The sequence below is a fragment of the Nannospalax galili genome, unplaced genomic scaffold (genome assembly GCF_000622305.1).
Source record: "Nannospalax galili isolate Female #2095 unplaced genomic scaffold, S.galili_v1.0 scaffold1255, whole genome shotgun sequence".
NCBI lineage: Eukaryota > Metazoa > Chordata > Mammalia > Rodentia > Spalacidae > Nannospalax > Nannospalax galili.
Genome location: NW_008336359.1, coordinates 669,631 through 685,949, shown reverse-complemented (window position 1 = coordinate 685,949; position 16,319 = coordinate 669,631). Strand labels below are relative to the sequence as shown.

At 39.6% G+C, this 16,319-nt stretch overlaps 1 protein-coding gene across 5 annotated transcripts in view; it reads left to right on the top strand.

Annotated features, from left to right (window-relative positions):
• Positions 1-16,319, top strand: part of Ecpas (Ecm29 proteasome adaptor and scaffold) — a 108,677-nt gene that overhangs the window by 87,941 nt on the left and 4,417 nt on the right. For all 5 annotated transcript variants that reach the window (XM_008831122.3, XM_029562526.1, XM_008831120.2 and 2 more), the window contains 15 exons: positions 1,112-1,191; positions 1,796-1,901; positions 2,994-3,041; positions 3,871-3,992; positions 5,714-5,864; positions 6,302-6,367; positions 8,111-8,200; positions 10,134-10,200; positions 10,709-10,800; positions 11,038-11,104; positions 11,291-11,482; positions 12,462-12,670; positions 13,558-13,601; positions 13,698-13,890; positions 15,198-15,336. In XM_008831122.3, the coding sequence (XP_008829344.1) occupies positions 1,112-1,191; positions 1,796-1,901; positions 2,994-3,041; positions 3,871-3,992; positions 5,714-5,864; positions 6,302-6,367; positions 8,111-8,200; positions 10,134-10,200; positions 10,709-10,800; positions 11,038-11,104; positions 11,291-11,482; positions 12,462-12,670; positions 13,558-13,601; positions 13,698-13,890; positions 15,198-15,336 (1,666 nt within the window). The remainder of the gene's footprint in view (positions 1-1,111; positions 1,192-1,795; positions 1,902-2,993; positions 3,042-3,870; positions 3,993-5,713; positions 5,865-6,301; positions 6,368-8,110; positions 8,201-10,133; positions 10,201-10,708; positions 10,801-11,037; positions 11,105-11,290; positions 11,483-12,461; positions 12,671-13,557; positions 13,602-13,697; positions 13,891-15,197; positions 15,337-16,319) is intronic.

Genomic DNA, 16,319 nt, shown 5'->3' with positions numbered 1-16,319 from the left:
ATAATTATGGCCTATAGAGTCTGATTTTGTCTCCTAATGTCCATCAGTGTGGGTCTATCCACTGGGCCCACCAAGAGTCCATCCCTGTAAGACACTGTCTTTCTCCCTCCCAGAAGCCATCAGTTGCCCTAAGTTCCTTAGATTAGGTTGGGATTTCTTACCTTTCCTGTGTCTGTGCTGGAGTTTTGTCTGATTTGAGCCTATATAGGACTTGTGTATGTCATAATACACATTTTTGAACCAAACACCGTACAAATGTTTTGGTTACTTTTCTGTTTCTGTTGATCAAGGAACATAGAAAGGGAAGAGTTTATTTGGGCTTACAGTTCCAGAGGGATAAGAGTCCATCATGGTTGGGGGGGTGGAGGTGGGAGGGAGCGTGGCAGGAGGCAGCTGGAGCAGAAAACTGAGAGCTCACATCTTTCAGCTCTTGCAGGGAACAGAGAGAGAAAGAGAGTGGGGCAAGGCTGTGAACTCTAAAAGCCTGTCTCTAGTGACATGCTTCCTTCAACAAGCCACACTTGCTAAACCTCTAGAAACAGTGCCACCAGCTGGGGCCCAGTATTCAAGTACTTGGCGCCTATGGGGGGGCATCACTCATTCAGACCACCATAGTAAGGTACAAAAATGAGTGAGAGACCATCTCACTATTAATGTCTCCAGTCTAGTAGAGCAGTACAGTTACTGTATTGTCTGATATGATTTACTGTGAGAAGTGCTGAGGGGACAGAGAAGAGAGTCTGAAGACCCTGAAACTCCAGGGACAAAAAGGAGTTAGTCAAGCAAGTTGGGCACAGAGAAAGTTGTATTGCAGAGGTAGTATGTGCCAAGGAACAGATGTGAAACAAAACAAGATAGCTGTAGAACAGGATGAGTTGCAGCACTCTGTGTGCTCGCCCAGCCCAGGTGATTACACTGTTCTCAAATACACTGAGGAATAGAGGAGGGCCATCTTTGCATTACAGAGTGGTTGCCCTTTGGGGAGAGATTTAGGCTTAGAGGCCTAGAGAGATGCTTTGTTTAATACAGGAAGAGGATCGATGTTGCTGAGAGGTGAATAATTTGATTGTTGAATTTTATATTTTTAATTTCATCCTTTTGCTTTCATTAGGTGGATAAGTATTTGAAGGAAATTCTTCAAGATTTGATTAAAAACCTTACTAGCAACATGTGGCGAGTTCGAGAATCCAGGTACCACTTTGAATATGTTAGACTAGTCAGATAAAGTTGAAAAATTTCTCTTCACATTTCTAAGTTTTTTACTTTACATAAAAGTAATAAGTTAAAACAACTATCAAACAGATTTTTGATTGCGAGAGTTCTTTTTCTTTAACTATTTAAACTGGTCCATTATTTATCTAATTTAGTTTATGTAAGTATAAAATTAAAGAAACTGAAGATAATTTGTTAAGTTGGTGGACATCAAGATACATTTCTGTAATCTCATGGCTTCACATGGTAGCATTTATGTATACATGCAGCTTACACATTCAGTGCCTGTTACGTGCTTGGCAATTTCTTGAGCTGCTGAGTGCTCATAGGTGAGTGAAAAGTGGTGTGTTGGTATATTGTTTAGAGCGATTATATTGTAGTTGTAGGAAATAGGTACCTAATGATTTGTGTCATATATGATGTATTTGAGGCAATAACAGAGTAGTTGTGATTATCTTGGAGAGGGAGGTTGGAACTAGAAATATAAATAAAATGGGGTCTATATTATTGTTTAGTATGACTTTCATAATAAAATATTGAGCTTGCTTGATCATATATTTGAAACCAAGTTTTTTACTTTCAGTTGTTTAGCTTTGAATGATTTATTGAGAGGAAGACCCTTAGATGACATCATTGATAAACTTCCGGAAATTTGGGAAACACTTTTTAGAGTACAAGATGATATTAAGGTATTATAGAAATAAATGTACATTTATAGTAATTTAAGCAGGAACCATTAAAATATGTTCTGTAGTTCAATAAAAATATGTATATATTTTCAAAATTCCCTATCTAGACAATTTTAGGAACTCACATTTCCCCCAAATATCAGCTTTGATGTGTCTTTAAAGTTGCAAGTTTAGGCATCTTTAGGTCTAAACTGAACTGACTTAAAGAAGATGACTACAGCCTGACTTTATTTTGATAGAAATCTCATGATGCCATTAGATTAAGGACTAGCACCTATTGTGAAATAATTTGTAATGACCCTACAGTTGGGGCCTTCATTTCCAAATAATGTGATTTATGGGGGAAAAAAATTGAAATTTTCTTGGGTATTTACTTGTTTCACAATTACTTTAAAACTATGAGTTAATTTATAAAGAAAAATGGTTTACTTTATCAATTTTGGTGGTTATAGTCTGTGATAAATATCATTTGTTTGGGTCTATAACATCATGGGAGGAGTCTGAGGTTGAAGAAAACATTTACCTTAGGGGTGGAGGACAAAGAGGATGATCTAAGGTCCCACAATCCCCTTTAAGGGGGTGTGGTCTCAGTGAATGAACCTCTTCCCATGAGGTCTCATCTCTAAGGTTCCAATAGTGCCACTTTAAAGACCAGGCCTTTAACATGGGATCCTTTTGAGGACAATCAAGATCCAGCTAAAGCACTGGAAAATAACAAATTTTACAACTTTAAAATCAGACCACTAGGCTTGCTTTTCTCTTTTGTTTTCTTTCTCTTATTCATTAGAAATTTTTAACTCTTTCAGATTTTTCACACACACACACACACCACATATTTAAATATTTACTTTTATAATACATTTTTTGGACTGTTGTACTTAATGTCTATATTTTTATATAGTCAAAAATAGCTAGATATAGATAGCATGCATTCCTTGATGGGCAAAGAGCCTAATGGACACTGTATTGTAACTTGTTATTGAAAGTTGTGTTTTCACTAATCTGTGTAGGATCTGTGGCAGTTAATTATGATGACAAGGTCCATGAGAATGCTGTCTAACGTGTACAATGCCGGACTTTTCTCATTTTTAGGAGTCTGTACGGAAGGCAGCAGAACTAGCTCTGAAAACTGTGAGCAAGGTGAGAACTCCCATCTCACAGTAGGGATGGAGTAGGGCAGGGTTCTCTGTGAACTTGACACTGCTTTCTTTTTGTCATATAAGGTAGTGGTTAGTTGCTTTTTGGCTGGCTTCTTATGTAGTTCACTGCTCTTATAGTGAATGAGAAAGTGGGTTCTGCACATGGGAGTTCAGGTGCATCTTGAAGTCAGAAAAGCTTTGGTCTCTTTGAAGCGGGAGATTTTATGGGCCTCTTCTTGAGGAATAACTTTCCCCTGACCCTGAAAAACACGTTGTTCACTTAGGTGAAGCAACAAATGTCTTTCTCTACCATCTTTCTCACATTTATGTGGGTGGCAAACTTTGAAACTAAGTAGTCTGCCGCTTGGGCTTGATTTTATGTTACATTCTGATTGCATAAACCTTGTCATAGGTCACAGCATTACTAAGTAGTAAACAAAGATTTTAAATCAAAGTGTCTCTCATGCCCAGATTTGTGCTCTTGACCAGTATATAGTCCTGCCACCCATATGGGTGAAGATGCTTATACATGATGCCTTTTAAAAAACTGCTTTTGTAAACATTTTATTTCATCAACTCTTTTGTTCCCCATTATACAAGTCAGAAAATCAAAATGCAGAGAATAAACGAATTACCAGGTTTTTTGTTTAGCTATGGCAGACCTCTAGGGCTCAGTACTGGTCATTCCTCTGCCCCTCCCCCTGCCCCCATAGTGGCATGGAAGTAGACTTCATTTCTACTGCTAGTGATGTATAAAAGCACTGTGTCAGAGAAATGCTTTGATAGGTGAGAGGCCAGCTTCACTAATGCCCATGCTCTTTGTATGTGAGGTTTGTGTGAAAATGTGTGACCCTGCCAAAGGAGCAGCTGGCCAGAGAACCATTGCTGTCCTCCTGCCCTGCCTTCTGGACAAAGGAATGATGAGTCCTGTGACGGAAGTCCGAGCCCTCAGGTATGGATTGGTTGACGTGAATGTACTGGAATTAGTTTCTAGCCAATCAGTAGAAAATGTGTTGTCTTGAATGTTAGACTCCTGAAATTTTGGAAAACAGAAGAGAATCTATTGATATGAAAAGATGTGTCAAGAGTATTCTCACAGTAATATTTTCATGGGGACTTGATCTCCAGTAACATTCCGATTAGTGTATTCTGTTGTCATTGGCCCCTTTCCTCAGCAAGCTCACCTTTCTGTTATGTCACAGGTTTTTAGGGGCTTGCTTGTTGGTTATAACACTTAGTAGTGTCACTGTTTTGCTGCCCTCAGTAAACTAACCTATGTGGTGATTGCTATTGGCTCCTCAATCCACTGGTTGAAAGGCAAATGGGGAACTTGATGACTCAGACTGATTAAACCTGAACCTATTGATGACAGCATAAAATGACAAGACATGATGTGTATCCTAATGTGTGGGACAGCACACATGCAGCACTACCTAGAGAGGAGTTGTGGGTGTTTGGAGGCTGAGTATCCCTTATGTAGCTCACCCTAGCCTTGTATTTCTGTGTAGCAGCCCAACCTGGTGATCTTCCTGCCTCGGCAGTATTTTTTATTTTTATTTTTTGGTTGTTTTGAGACAGTGTCTCCCTGTAGCCCCAGCTGGCCTGGAACTCGCTATGTAGACCAGGCTGACTTCGAAGTCACAGAGATCCACCTGCCTCCTACCAAGTGCTGGGATTAAAGCATGTGTCACCATGCCCAGCTAGGCACTATTTTTTAAAACCTGAACTTTTGCTTGATTCAGCCTCCACATCCATCCAGGGGATATGTTAAGTGATAAACTGAAATCTGATCAGTGAAGTCAAATGAAAAAAAGGAGGAGCACCTTGCTAAAAAGTTTCAAGAATGCAATAAATTACAAAGGCTTCAATGGAGGAACTGTGTACTCTGGATCCTGATTCCAACAAATCAGCTTTTTCTTTCTTTCTTTTTTTGAGACTAAGTTTTGCTCTGTAGCCCAGGCTGGCCTTATGCTCTCAATTGTTGCCCCTGCCTCGGTGTCTCCCAAGTGTTGATATTACAGTCATTCACCACAAACCAATTAAAACCAATTAAAAATATTTTAAAATAATTAACAGTCCAGGTATATTTGGCAATTTTTTGTCATTTTAAAATTAATCTTAATTTTTTAATTGAGTTTTTGTGAATTATATCCGATATACTTTGATCATATTTAGATCTCCTCCCACATCTGCCAATTCTTAAATTCCTGGATCAAACTTGGATGTTAGATACAAAGAAGTTACTAGTATTTTTAAAATGTGAAAATATTATGATTGTAGAAAAGTATTTGTCTCTTAGAAATAAATGCTGAAGTTTAAAATAGTAAAATGACAGGGAAAAAATGTGCCTAAATGTGTGGAGGAGGTACAAATGAAGTAGCATGGACCGCTCTTAGTAATTGTTAAAGTAGGTGAAGAGGATAAAGAATTTAGTTTTGTCCTCTCTAGCTTTCATGTGTACTTGGAAATATCTGTAATAAATTTTTAAGTGTCCAGGGACTAGAGGTTGTGAGCCCAATCCCCAGAAATTCCCTCCCCCGTTGTTAGGACCAGGCTTTGTAACCATATGACTGTGTGCTTGGGTGTGGCAAACTGCAGAGCACCCTCATGATTAGACTGCATGGCATCTTACTCTTGGCAAAAGGACTGAGGTGCTGTCTTCTGTGTGTCTAGCATTAACACCCTTGTGAAGATCAGTAAAAGTGCAGGAGCCATGTTGAAACCACATGCACCCAAACTCATCCCAGCTCTGCTAGAGTCCTTAAGTGTATTGGAGCCCCAAGTTCTCAATTATTTGAGCCTCCGGGCTACAGACCAAGAAAAGGTGAGTTGATAGGACAAGAATATTGGTAAGTATTTATAAGACGTGATTGCTGTTAAGATATGAGGTCCATCTAGTGTCCATAGACAAACTCCATGGTGCTGATGATACTTTCTCTGCTATTAAACACGCCATGTAGTGTCTTAATTATTTTTATTTTTATTTATTTATTATTTATTTTTTGGCCTTTTTGAGACAGGGTTTCCCTGTAGCCCCAGCTGGCCTGGAACTCACTATGTAGACCAGGCTGGCCTTGAACTCACAGAGATCCTCCTGCCTCTGCCTCCTGAGTGCTGGGATTAAAGATGTGCGCCACCACACCCGGCACAGATTCTTTTTATAAAACCTTTAGTTTGAAAATAAAACCCTTTAGTTGGAGTTTGTGTGGCTGATTCCTAATTAATTGAATGCCTTGAGTGACTTGAATTTTTGCTCTTCAGGCTGCGATGGACAGTGCTCGACTCAGTGCTGCCAAATCCTCTCCTATGATGGAAACAATCAACATGGTGAGTTTCTAAATATGACGTTTGTTTGCTTCCCTTCAAGTGCAGTTCTCAAAGACTTCAAGCTGTGTTAACATAAGTCCAAGGGGCACATTGGTTAATTTGTTTTCTTTCAAAAGTTGGGTTTTTTTTTTTTTTTTGTCTTTCTTGAGACAGGGTCTCCTTGTAGCCCCAGCTGTCCTGGAACTCACTATGTAGACCAGGCTGGCCTTGAACTCACAAAGATCTGCCTGCTTCTGCCTAGGCGTGCACCACCACACCCAGCTCTTTCAAAAGTTTTTAAATTTTTACCTGATATATAAAAATTGTACATATTTATGTGCAGGTTTTTCTTAATTATTAGTCAAAGTAAATACCTTTCTTTTTTGGTCTTTTTGAGACAGGGTCTCCCTGTAAGCCCAGCTGGCCTGGAACTTGTTATGTAGACCAGGCTGGCCATAAATCCACCCGACTTTCTTGGGATTAAAGACATGCACCACAATGCCTGACTGTGAATAATTTTCTAAATAAAAATCTAGTCCAAATTGTGTTGCATAGAGAACAGCATACTGAGAAATACATAAATGAGTCTGCATCTTTTTGTCTTTTGGTCTGCTTATTTTAGAGAAAGATTTTAGATTTTTTTTCTCTCTTTTTTTGGCCTCTGGCTGAGTTCATCTTTGAGAGGGACTAAGAAAATGTAAGCTAGAGGTATTTAATAAAGTTAGGCAGCACAAAAAGTAGGTGATGGGAGCTGAGTAGTGATGTGTTTCAGGCATAGGAAAGATTTTTCAGTGACTAGCACATGGCACTCTGAGGTTCTTTTTAAAAATTTTATTAGTTTTATTTTTTGGGTATGAGTGTATTGCCTGCATGTATGTAAGTGTACCTGTGCCGTACGATGCCCAAGGAGGTCAGAAGTGGGCATTGGATACCCTGGAACTGGAGTCACGAACCCTTGTTAACCATCATGTGGGTGCTGGGAATTGAACCTGGGTCCACAGCAAGAGCAGCCAGTGCTCTTAACCTCTGAGCCATATCTTCAGACCCACTTTGAAGGTTTGAATTCTAAGGATTTTAGAGTTTTGGCAAAGTCACTTTGCTGGGCATTTCCTATGAAGATTAACCAATAGCTTGCAAGTCACTGGAAATTTTGGCTAAGTAGATCACAAATTGAATAAGAGGAAGGTTTTTAGTATCTATTGGGAGACTTTTATCAAAATTCGATCTAAGAATTTTATCTCTTAGTTGTATTATTGGGGAAAGTAATGTTTAAAGAAGTAGGAATAGCTCGTACACACAGGAATACTCCTGAGTAGTGGATATGTGCTTGCATTTTTAAAACACAGCAGCTATGGTGAAATCATCTAGAAGCTGATTTATCTGGGGCTTGGTAGGCTAGGCCCACTGGAGAAGGTCAGTTTTAATCTAGGTATTTTACATTAAATTTGGATAGATAGAGGGAATAGGTTTAGGGACACCCTTTATTCTTAGGCAGTTGTTTTTTTTTTTTTTTCCTCCTTTAGTAAATTATTTTTTTCATTATTTTGTTTTGTTCTCTTTAATGTTGAGCCATTTATGAGTGATTTTTCTTTTTGCAGTACAGTGGTGGCTTAAATAATTCAGCAAGAGCAAAATCAAACCAGTGTTGTTTTCACCTTTGTGTAAAGTCCAATGGGTGCATATCTGACATGGGTAGTTTTTAATTGAAGATATGGTACTGACTTAATTTTTCACTAAGACTTTGTATTTATTCTTTTCCAAAAGTGCCTGCAATATCTTGATGTTTCAGTGCTGGGAGAGCTAGTTCCTAGGTTATGTGAACTGATCAGAAGTGGTATAGGTCTTGGAACTAAGGTAAGGAAGTGACTTTTGTTTTGTTTTTTTCAGGGGGATAAGTTGTTTTCATGGAGCCCAGGCTAGCCTTGAACTCACTGTGTGGAGCATGCTGGCCTCAAACTCATGTTGATCTTCCTGTCCTTAGCCTTTTATTGGAAGGCATATTTCAAGCATATGCCACCACACTCAGCAAGAAGTGTGGGTGTAGGTGGGGGTGTGGGTGTGTGGTGTTTGGGTATGTGTGCACATGATGTGCACCTGGAGCCAGAGGTTGATATTAGGTATCTTTCACTATTGCTCTCCACATCATCTTTGAGACAGAATCCTTAACTGAACTTGGTGCTCACTGATTGCCTACACTGGCTGTGTCTGTTCCCACCCATGCTTAGGGTTATACCTATGTACAAATACACCCAGCTTTTTCCATGGGTGCTAGTAGTCTGATCTCAGTCCTTAGCTTGCATAGCAGGCACTTTACCCATTAATTTTTTGGCACAAAAATGTAATGACTATCTTACTTAAAAGTTAATGTTTCTATAAAACATATTATACATTAATTTTTTTTTTGGTGCTTTTGAAGCAGGGTCTCCCTGTAAGCCCCAGCTGTCCTGGAACTCACTATGTAGACCACCTGCCTCTGCCTCCCAAGTGCTGGGACTACAGGCGTGCACCACCATGCCTGGCTTACACATTAAATATTTTGTTTTTGTGGTTCTATGTGTAACTGATTTGGAAATAAACATGTAATGGATTTAGGAAGTACTTTACTTTTCTTGGTTTGAAGCAAGGTTGCACATAGCATAGCCTGGTCTCAAACTTACTTTGTAGCTGAGGATGACCTTGAACCTTTGCTCCTCCTGCTGTATCTCCTGGTGCTGGAATTGCAAGCGTAGGCCCCCATGCTTGTCTTGTCTTACCTTTTTAATGTGATCATTCTTGTTCCCTGGTTGCTATGTACATGTTCTGGCCACTCCATTGTTACAGTTAATGTAACTCACCCAGCTGTCAGGGAGTAAGCATTTTAGATAGTGACTAGAAATGTAGGAGTAAACAGGTTCTTGGGCTGAAAAAATGTCCTCATTTTGAGATCTTGCAAAAGTCAGACACTACCCTCCCCCCCGGCATGCCTTTTGTTTGTTTGTTTGTTTGTTTGTTTATTTATTTATTTATTTATTTATTTGTTTATTGCCAAATCTCACTGTGTCACCCAGTCTTCCCTCAAACTGCCTTCCTGCCTCAGGCTTGACGAGGTTGGGCTGGAAGTGTGCAACCCCATGTCCAATTTCATTGCATTTTAAAACAACTTATATTTCTTCGCATGACAAAATTTTTTCAGTTTTAACAGCATTTATAAATGAGAAAGTTGGAAATAAAAGTGCTCAGAATTTTGCCGTGCACTGAAAATGGCTGTTTCCGTCTGGCGTGTTTTCTGTGTGTGTATCTTCTACAGTGTGTTCTGTGATGGACATATGATATTCTGCTTGTGACTGTAACATCACTTCACTATTCACAGCAGTTTATTCTGTGTACAAAGATGACTCTGTACACTGCAATTAAGTGGTGTGGAACAGGCACCTGCATCCCGAGTCCAGGTGCTGCTGCCCAGGTGGTAAGAGCACCACAGGGAGACTTCAGATTTTTAACAGTAAATAAAGCACTGTTCTGTGTTTGGACACATAAAACCAATTCTTTGAAAAATTCTAGAAATGCGAATGCTAGTGTGGTTGTTGATGGTGACATGTTACCTTTTTGGAAGATCTTCCTGCAGGAGGTTTTAAAACAATCACTCCGTATTAGTAGTTTGAAATCAGTTTTCCCTTTCTATGTTGGATCCTGGGGGAGCTGTTAGGCGTCATATGTTTTATATCGTCTACTTTTTGGTACCTAAAACATATAGTTTGATAGAACATTGTGACATCAAGTTTAGAGCTTTGCTTTTATAACCCTAAAGGGAGGCTGTGCCAGTGTCATCGTGTCTTTAACTACTCAGTGTCCCCAGGACCTAACACCTTACTCAGGTGAGTTTGCCATATGTGTGGGGAGATTTTTTTCATGGCTGTGTATTTATGACAACGTTTTGAGAGGGGAGCTCTTTAGATGTGCTTGTGTTGCTGTGTGCTTCACCTCCACGCAAACCCCTCACGGTCTTTTCGTCTGCGGGAAGCCTAGACTTCAGGAAAGCTTTCATTGTAACAGTCTTGTCATTCTACAGGCCTTTTCCCCTGTTTATAGCTGCTTTACATCCGTATTTTTCTCTTCTGACATAGACTTCTCCGTGGGGTTAATGAACTTTATGTGTTTAGCTTTCATTTTGTACCTTCCACAATATTCTAGACACAACTTAATTTTTTATTTTTAAATCAAGTGAAAGGAAGCAAAATAGACAGAACAAATAATACTCAAAAAATCTAAACAGCTTTGTAGTAAATTTGATACTAATTTCTGGGTTATGGGGTTTTTGATCCTGGGAATTTAATGGAATATTTGGCAACCACATAATTGGAAATTTTCACTGATTTCTGATAGGTAAACTTATGAGTGCTTTGCTTAGTGGCCTGACAGATCGGAACAGTGTAATTCAGAAATCCTGTGCATTTGCCATGGGCCATTTAGTTCGGGTAAGTTGAATTTTTTTGGGGGGGGATCTTTTTTGAGACAGGGTCTCCCTGCAGGTCCAGCTGGCCTGGAACTCACTATGTAGACCAGGCTGGCCTTGAACTCACAGAGATCTGCCTGCCTCTGCCTCCCGAGTGCTGGGATTAAAGGCGTGCACCACCACACCTGGCTGAATTTCTTACTTAGTTAAATACAACTCTGGTAATTATGAAGAAATGACTAGATTGATTGTTTTTCAGACCTCACGGGACAGCAGCACTGAAAAACTGCTGCAGAAGCTAAACGGCTGGTACATGGAGAAAGAAGGTAGCTTCCTTTTTTTCTTTCTGTTTTAATTGATGTATTAGCCTACTAAACTGTACAGCGTCTCTCTAGAGATATTTCTAGTTGGTTTAACTGTTTACTGTGCTGAAACATATTGAGCAATAATCTATTTATATCAGTTGCCCTGAAAAAGTCAATGCTAACAAAGTGTTGGTTTCTTCTTTTGAGAACCTATCTATAAGACTGCTTGTGCTTTGACTATTCATGCAATTGGAAGATACAGCCCTGATGTGTTGAAGAACCATGCCAAAGAAGTTCTGCCCTTAGCGTTTCTAGGCATGCATGAAATTGCTGATGAGGAGAAATCTGAAAAAGAAGAGTGTAACTTGTGGACTGAAGTGTGGCAAGAAAATGTACCTGGTTAGTGAATGGTGCCTGTCAATCAACCTACTTAACACAGCTGGGGTTTTTACTCACATTGCCTAGGCATAAACTCCTCTACAGTTAACTTCCCAGGACTTGAGCAATATGCATCCCATTTCATTTTGAGGCCACCGTAATTTCTTTTGCAAACGTGGCGCTCAGAATTCTTTTCTTTGACATGTTCTGTGTGTGAAAGAGTAAAAACACTGCCCACTCAGAGTAGAGCTTTACTTTGTTACTTGAGTGAGTCTGTACTGCTTTAGAGTAATATTGTAGATCTGTTTTCACCTTGACACACATTAATGATGACCTTTTTAAAATTTTTTAGATTTATTTTTATTTTATGTGTATGAGTGTTATGCGTACATGTGTGTAGGTGCACCCATGTTGTGCCATGCCCACAGAGGACAAAGGAGGGCATCAGATTCCCTGGAACTGGAGTTATGGATGGTGGTTAGCCACCATGTGGGTGCTGGGATTTGAACTTGGGTCTTCTGTAAGAGGATTGCCTTTGTAAGAGGAATGCGTGTATTGCCTTTGTGACGGTAAGTCCACCTGTGTTGAGCAATGCCCGCGGAGGACAGAAGAGGCTGTTGGATCTCCTGGAACTGGAGTTATGGACAGTTGTTAGCTGCCATGTGGGTGCTGGGATCGAACCCGGGTCCTCTGCAAGAACAACCAGTGTTCTTAACCTCTGAGCCATCTCTCTAGCTCCCGCAGCCAGTGCTGAACTATCTCTCCCACTAAGTGATGACCTTTTGCATGACACCCTGCAATGCATCCAAGTTCTTGAAGTCCTGCTATTGCAAAAAGAAGCCATGCCCCCCACTACCCACTGCCTCTCCTTTAGTGGGTGGTGTGTTTTAACAGTTGGCAATCACTGCTATAGTCTGACTCACATTCAGAAATAAAAACTCATTTAACTTTTCTTATCACTTAAGAGAAATTTTGACTTAACTTTTTTTTTTTAATATAGGATCCTTTGGAGGTATTCGATTATACCTACAAGAGTTGATTACTATTACCCAGAAGGCTTTACAATCTCAGTCCTGGAAAATGAAGGCCCAGGGTGCAATTGCCATGGCATCAATTGCAAAACAGACAAGTTCTCTGGTACCTCCGTATCTGGGAATGATACTGAGTGCATTGTTGCAGGGCCTGGCAGGAAGAACATGGGCAGGAAAGGTAAAAGCAACATTCATCCAGTTAAATGGAAGGTTTTCTTAAAGAATTAGGACATCTTTCTATAGAATTAGAATCTGGTTTTATGTGACTTAGGATTTTTTCCAGATAGATTTTCTAGCTAGTGGAAGATTTTGGTAAACTTTGCCTGATTATCTATGACAATTTCATATCAAAATATAACTCACATGTTCTTGAATAAAGCGTAGTAACACTGGAGATTGATATATTTTGAAAATTTAGCCTTAAACCAGGTTGTTCCTGTTTTGTGCCCATTGACCTGAACAGGTCAGAGATTAATGTGAAACTTGAGTGCAGTGAACTGCTTCTAATCCTGGCACACTCATTTCTGGGGCCTGATTGAGCAGCTGTTTTTACATAAGGTCTATAGAAAACTACATATAGTGAGTACTCCATGGGGAAACTGAGACTGTGGCAGTGCATTCTTTGTTTTGTGAAGGTCAGTAGTGGCCAGTGCAGTATTTTGGAAATAATACTGGACTGCCATTTGACCTTGGTAACCAGTTATCAGGTCTTTATGAAGTGGAGATTCGTGGTTTTGGGGAGAGCTCAGTGGATTTGCCTCTAAACAGTAAAAGGCATAAAGATAAGGCAAATTGCTGGGTGTGGGTGCTCATGCCTTTAATCCCAACAGAGGCAGAGGGATCTCTGAGATCCACCAGAGCAGCCTGGCTACATATGAGTTCCAGGCCAGCTGGGCTACAGGGAGACCCTGTCTCGAAAAAAACAAAGATAAGGTGAATCTTGTCAGTTTTTGTTGTCACAGTTATTAATAACTATATTTAAATATTCCTGAGGTGATTGGAGCCATAGTATAGAGAATGTGACAAGTGGGTTTAATAATATTCCTTCATCTTTCAACTCCTTAGGAAGAACTGTTGAAAGCCATTGCCTGTGTGGTGACAGCTTGCAGGTAAATGTTTGTTTAATGAAGATACTATTTCTTGAACTGAAGCTTAAAGCTGCAGTCTTTATTAACTCTTCTAATGCTTTTGTGTGTATCCTATAGTACAGAGTTGGAGAAGTCTTTGCCCAATCAACCCAGCACAAATGAAATTCTTAAAGCTGTTTTGAAGGAGTGTTGCAAAGAGAATCTGAAGTATAAGATTGTAGCAATCAGCTGTGCAGCTGATGTTTTGAAGGCCACCAAAGAAGACAGATTCCAGGAATTTTCTGACATTGTCATACCCCTCATCAAGAAGGTAATGGCTGCCTTCATTTGCTCAGGTCTGCTTTATCCTTACAAATAGGAAATTTAGAAAAGATTTCCTGTCCCGACTACATGTTTTGTTAGGGTTAGTTTAACCATAAGTAGCAGAAAAATCTCCAAATATTATGGCCTCAAACAAAATAGAAGTTTGTCTCTTACTTTTTAATTGGAAGCCCATACACCTCATCCCTGGGGTACACAGTTTATCTGGGCCCCAGGAAAAGTCAGAGGAGTTGAAGTAAGGGTCACAGTGGGCACATCAGTTCTCTTACATTCTAGAAACTACAGCATACCACTTTTATTTTTGTCCCCCTGATCAGTACTTTACCACATAGCCATGCCTGACAGCAAATGAGACCAGAAAAGCCAATCTTAATGTGGGTATCTTTTCCCTCTGTGGAAGAGAGTACATTTATAGTGAATGACCCAATTCTGTCATCATAAACTTGGCCTTGCCAGCACATGCCAGTGCCTTCTGGTCATTCCAGAGTGAAGATGTGTGGTGTGTGCATCACCTTTGCTTTGTCCTGGGGAATTTTGGTTGAAAAAAAAATTCCTTAGGCTTAATTTTGAAAACAGAGTACTGTTTTTTTGTTTTTTTTTTTTTTTTTCCTAAGGTGGGCATCAGAAGGAAGGAGAAATGCAGTTTGTTTTTAAAGCATGAAATGTTTTAAATAGTCTCGTGTTTCTACTAATTTACATTTGTTTTTCTTTCAGTGATAAGGCTGTTCAGACAATTCTTGTGATAATGCTTAGTGTATGAATTTGGGAGACTCTCGTTTTAAAGGGTTTATATCACCTACCAGCCAGTTGAGTTACTTCTGCTCTCTACCAGTTTTTAAAGACTTTGGGTTTGGCCATTACCAAGTCCTTTTCATCTTTAATTCTCTGATTCTAATGTTGGTCTTTTAAGATTGCACACAAAATACTCATTTTTTTTCAACTTTTTTTTTTTTTTTTTTTTTTTTTTTGAGACAGGGTCTGGCCTGGAATTCACTATGTATAGGTCAGGTTGGCCTCAATTTCACAGACATCTGCTTGGCTCTGCCTCCCTAGTGCTGGGATTAAAGGTGCCTGGCTTTTTCCATTTATTGACACTTTTTTCCACATTATTTACAGATCTTTTAAAGTATTTCCCAAATTATTAGAGATGTGCATTTTTGTTACAAATAAATTCAAGGTAAGAATTTGGCACTTAGGTCTTGGTCAGTATCTCCTGTTCTTTACTCTGAGTACTTTGAGTGTGCCTGTAACTTTGAAGGAGAACACGTTCAGTTACTTTTCCCTGACATGTCCTAGAACTCACTTGAAAGCATGGGGGTGCGGACAGCCAGAGCTGAGGATGAGAACGAGAAGGAGAGAGAGCTGCAGCTGGAGTCTCTGCTGGGCGCCTTCGAGAGTCTGGGCAGAGCTTGGCCTCGGAACCCAGAGACCCAACGTAAGCATGTGAACACGTCTTTGAAGGAGTGCTGTAACCAGAAACCACTTAGCAAGAACACAGCTTTTCTCTGTGGTGTAGTAATTAATACTGTTTATATAGCCTGAATAATTAATGGTGGGAATTATCCAGCATCCATTTTACTCCTACATCAGCAAGTAAGTATATGGATCATTGTATTACTGTCCTAGGGCCCCAGTCACAGGCTGGATGGCTTAGACAAAAGGAATTTGTTTTTTCAAAATTCTGGTGGGTAGAAGTCCTCAAAGTATTGGCCAACTGGTTTCTTCCAAGAGTTCTTTCCATCGCTTATAAATAGCTGCCTTTCGATGTCTTCGCCTTGCTTCCCTATGTGTTGCTGTGCCCTAATCTCTTGTAGGGATACTAGTTAGATTGGATTAAGACTGGCCCTTACAACTTTAAAGACTGCCTTCTAATACAGTCACATCCTGAGATGTGTGGATTTTGAACTGCCAACAGAAGAATGTTGGGGGAACACAGTTCAGTTCATAACAATTTTGGTGCATTTATTCATATTATGCATTTGATGCATAATAGTTTGACTCTTAAGAGTTCTATTCTTTCTTATGTTCAAAGCTCTATTCTAAGAAAGCCACCGTATGTCTTAGAGTTTCTTAATCTCAAAATCTGTGGCCTTGTTTTCAAATCTTCAGTAAACAAATGACAGCTGTTTCACTGAGAAACTCAGATTTTTGGAGCGGAATATATATTTTCAGAGGATTAAACAATAAACAGTTATCAGTTCAGTTTGCAATTAGGTGTTGTCAGGCTTTAAACTTGAACCGACACTACTCTTTTAAATTTGTCTTGTTAGGGAACTACACTGTGTCCCACTAAACATCTCAATATTCATTATTTATGTATCTAAAATCAGATGTAAAATTTTCTTTGAGCCTGTCTTTTTTTTTTTTTTTCGTTTTTTTGAGACAGCGTCTCCCTGTAGCCCCAGCTGTCCTGGAATT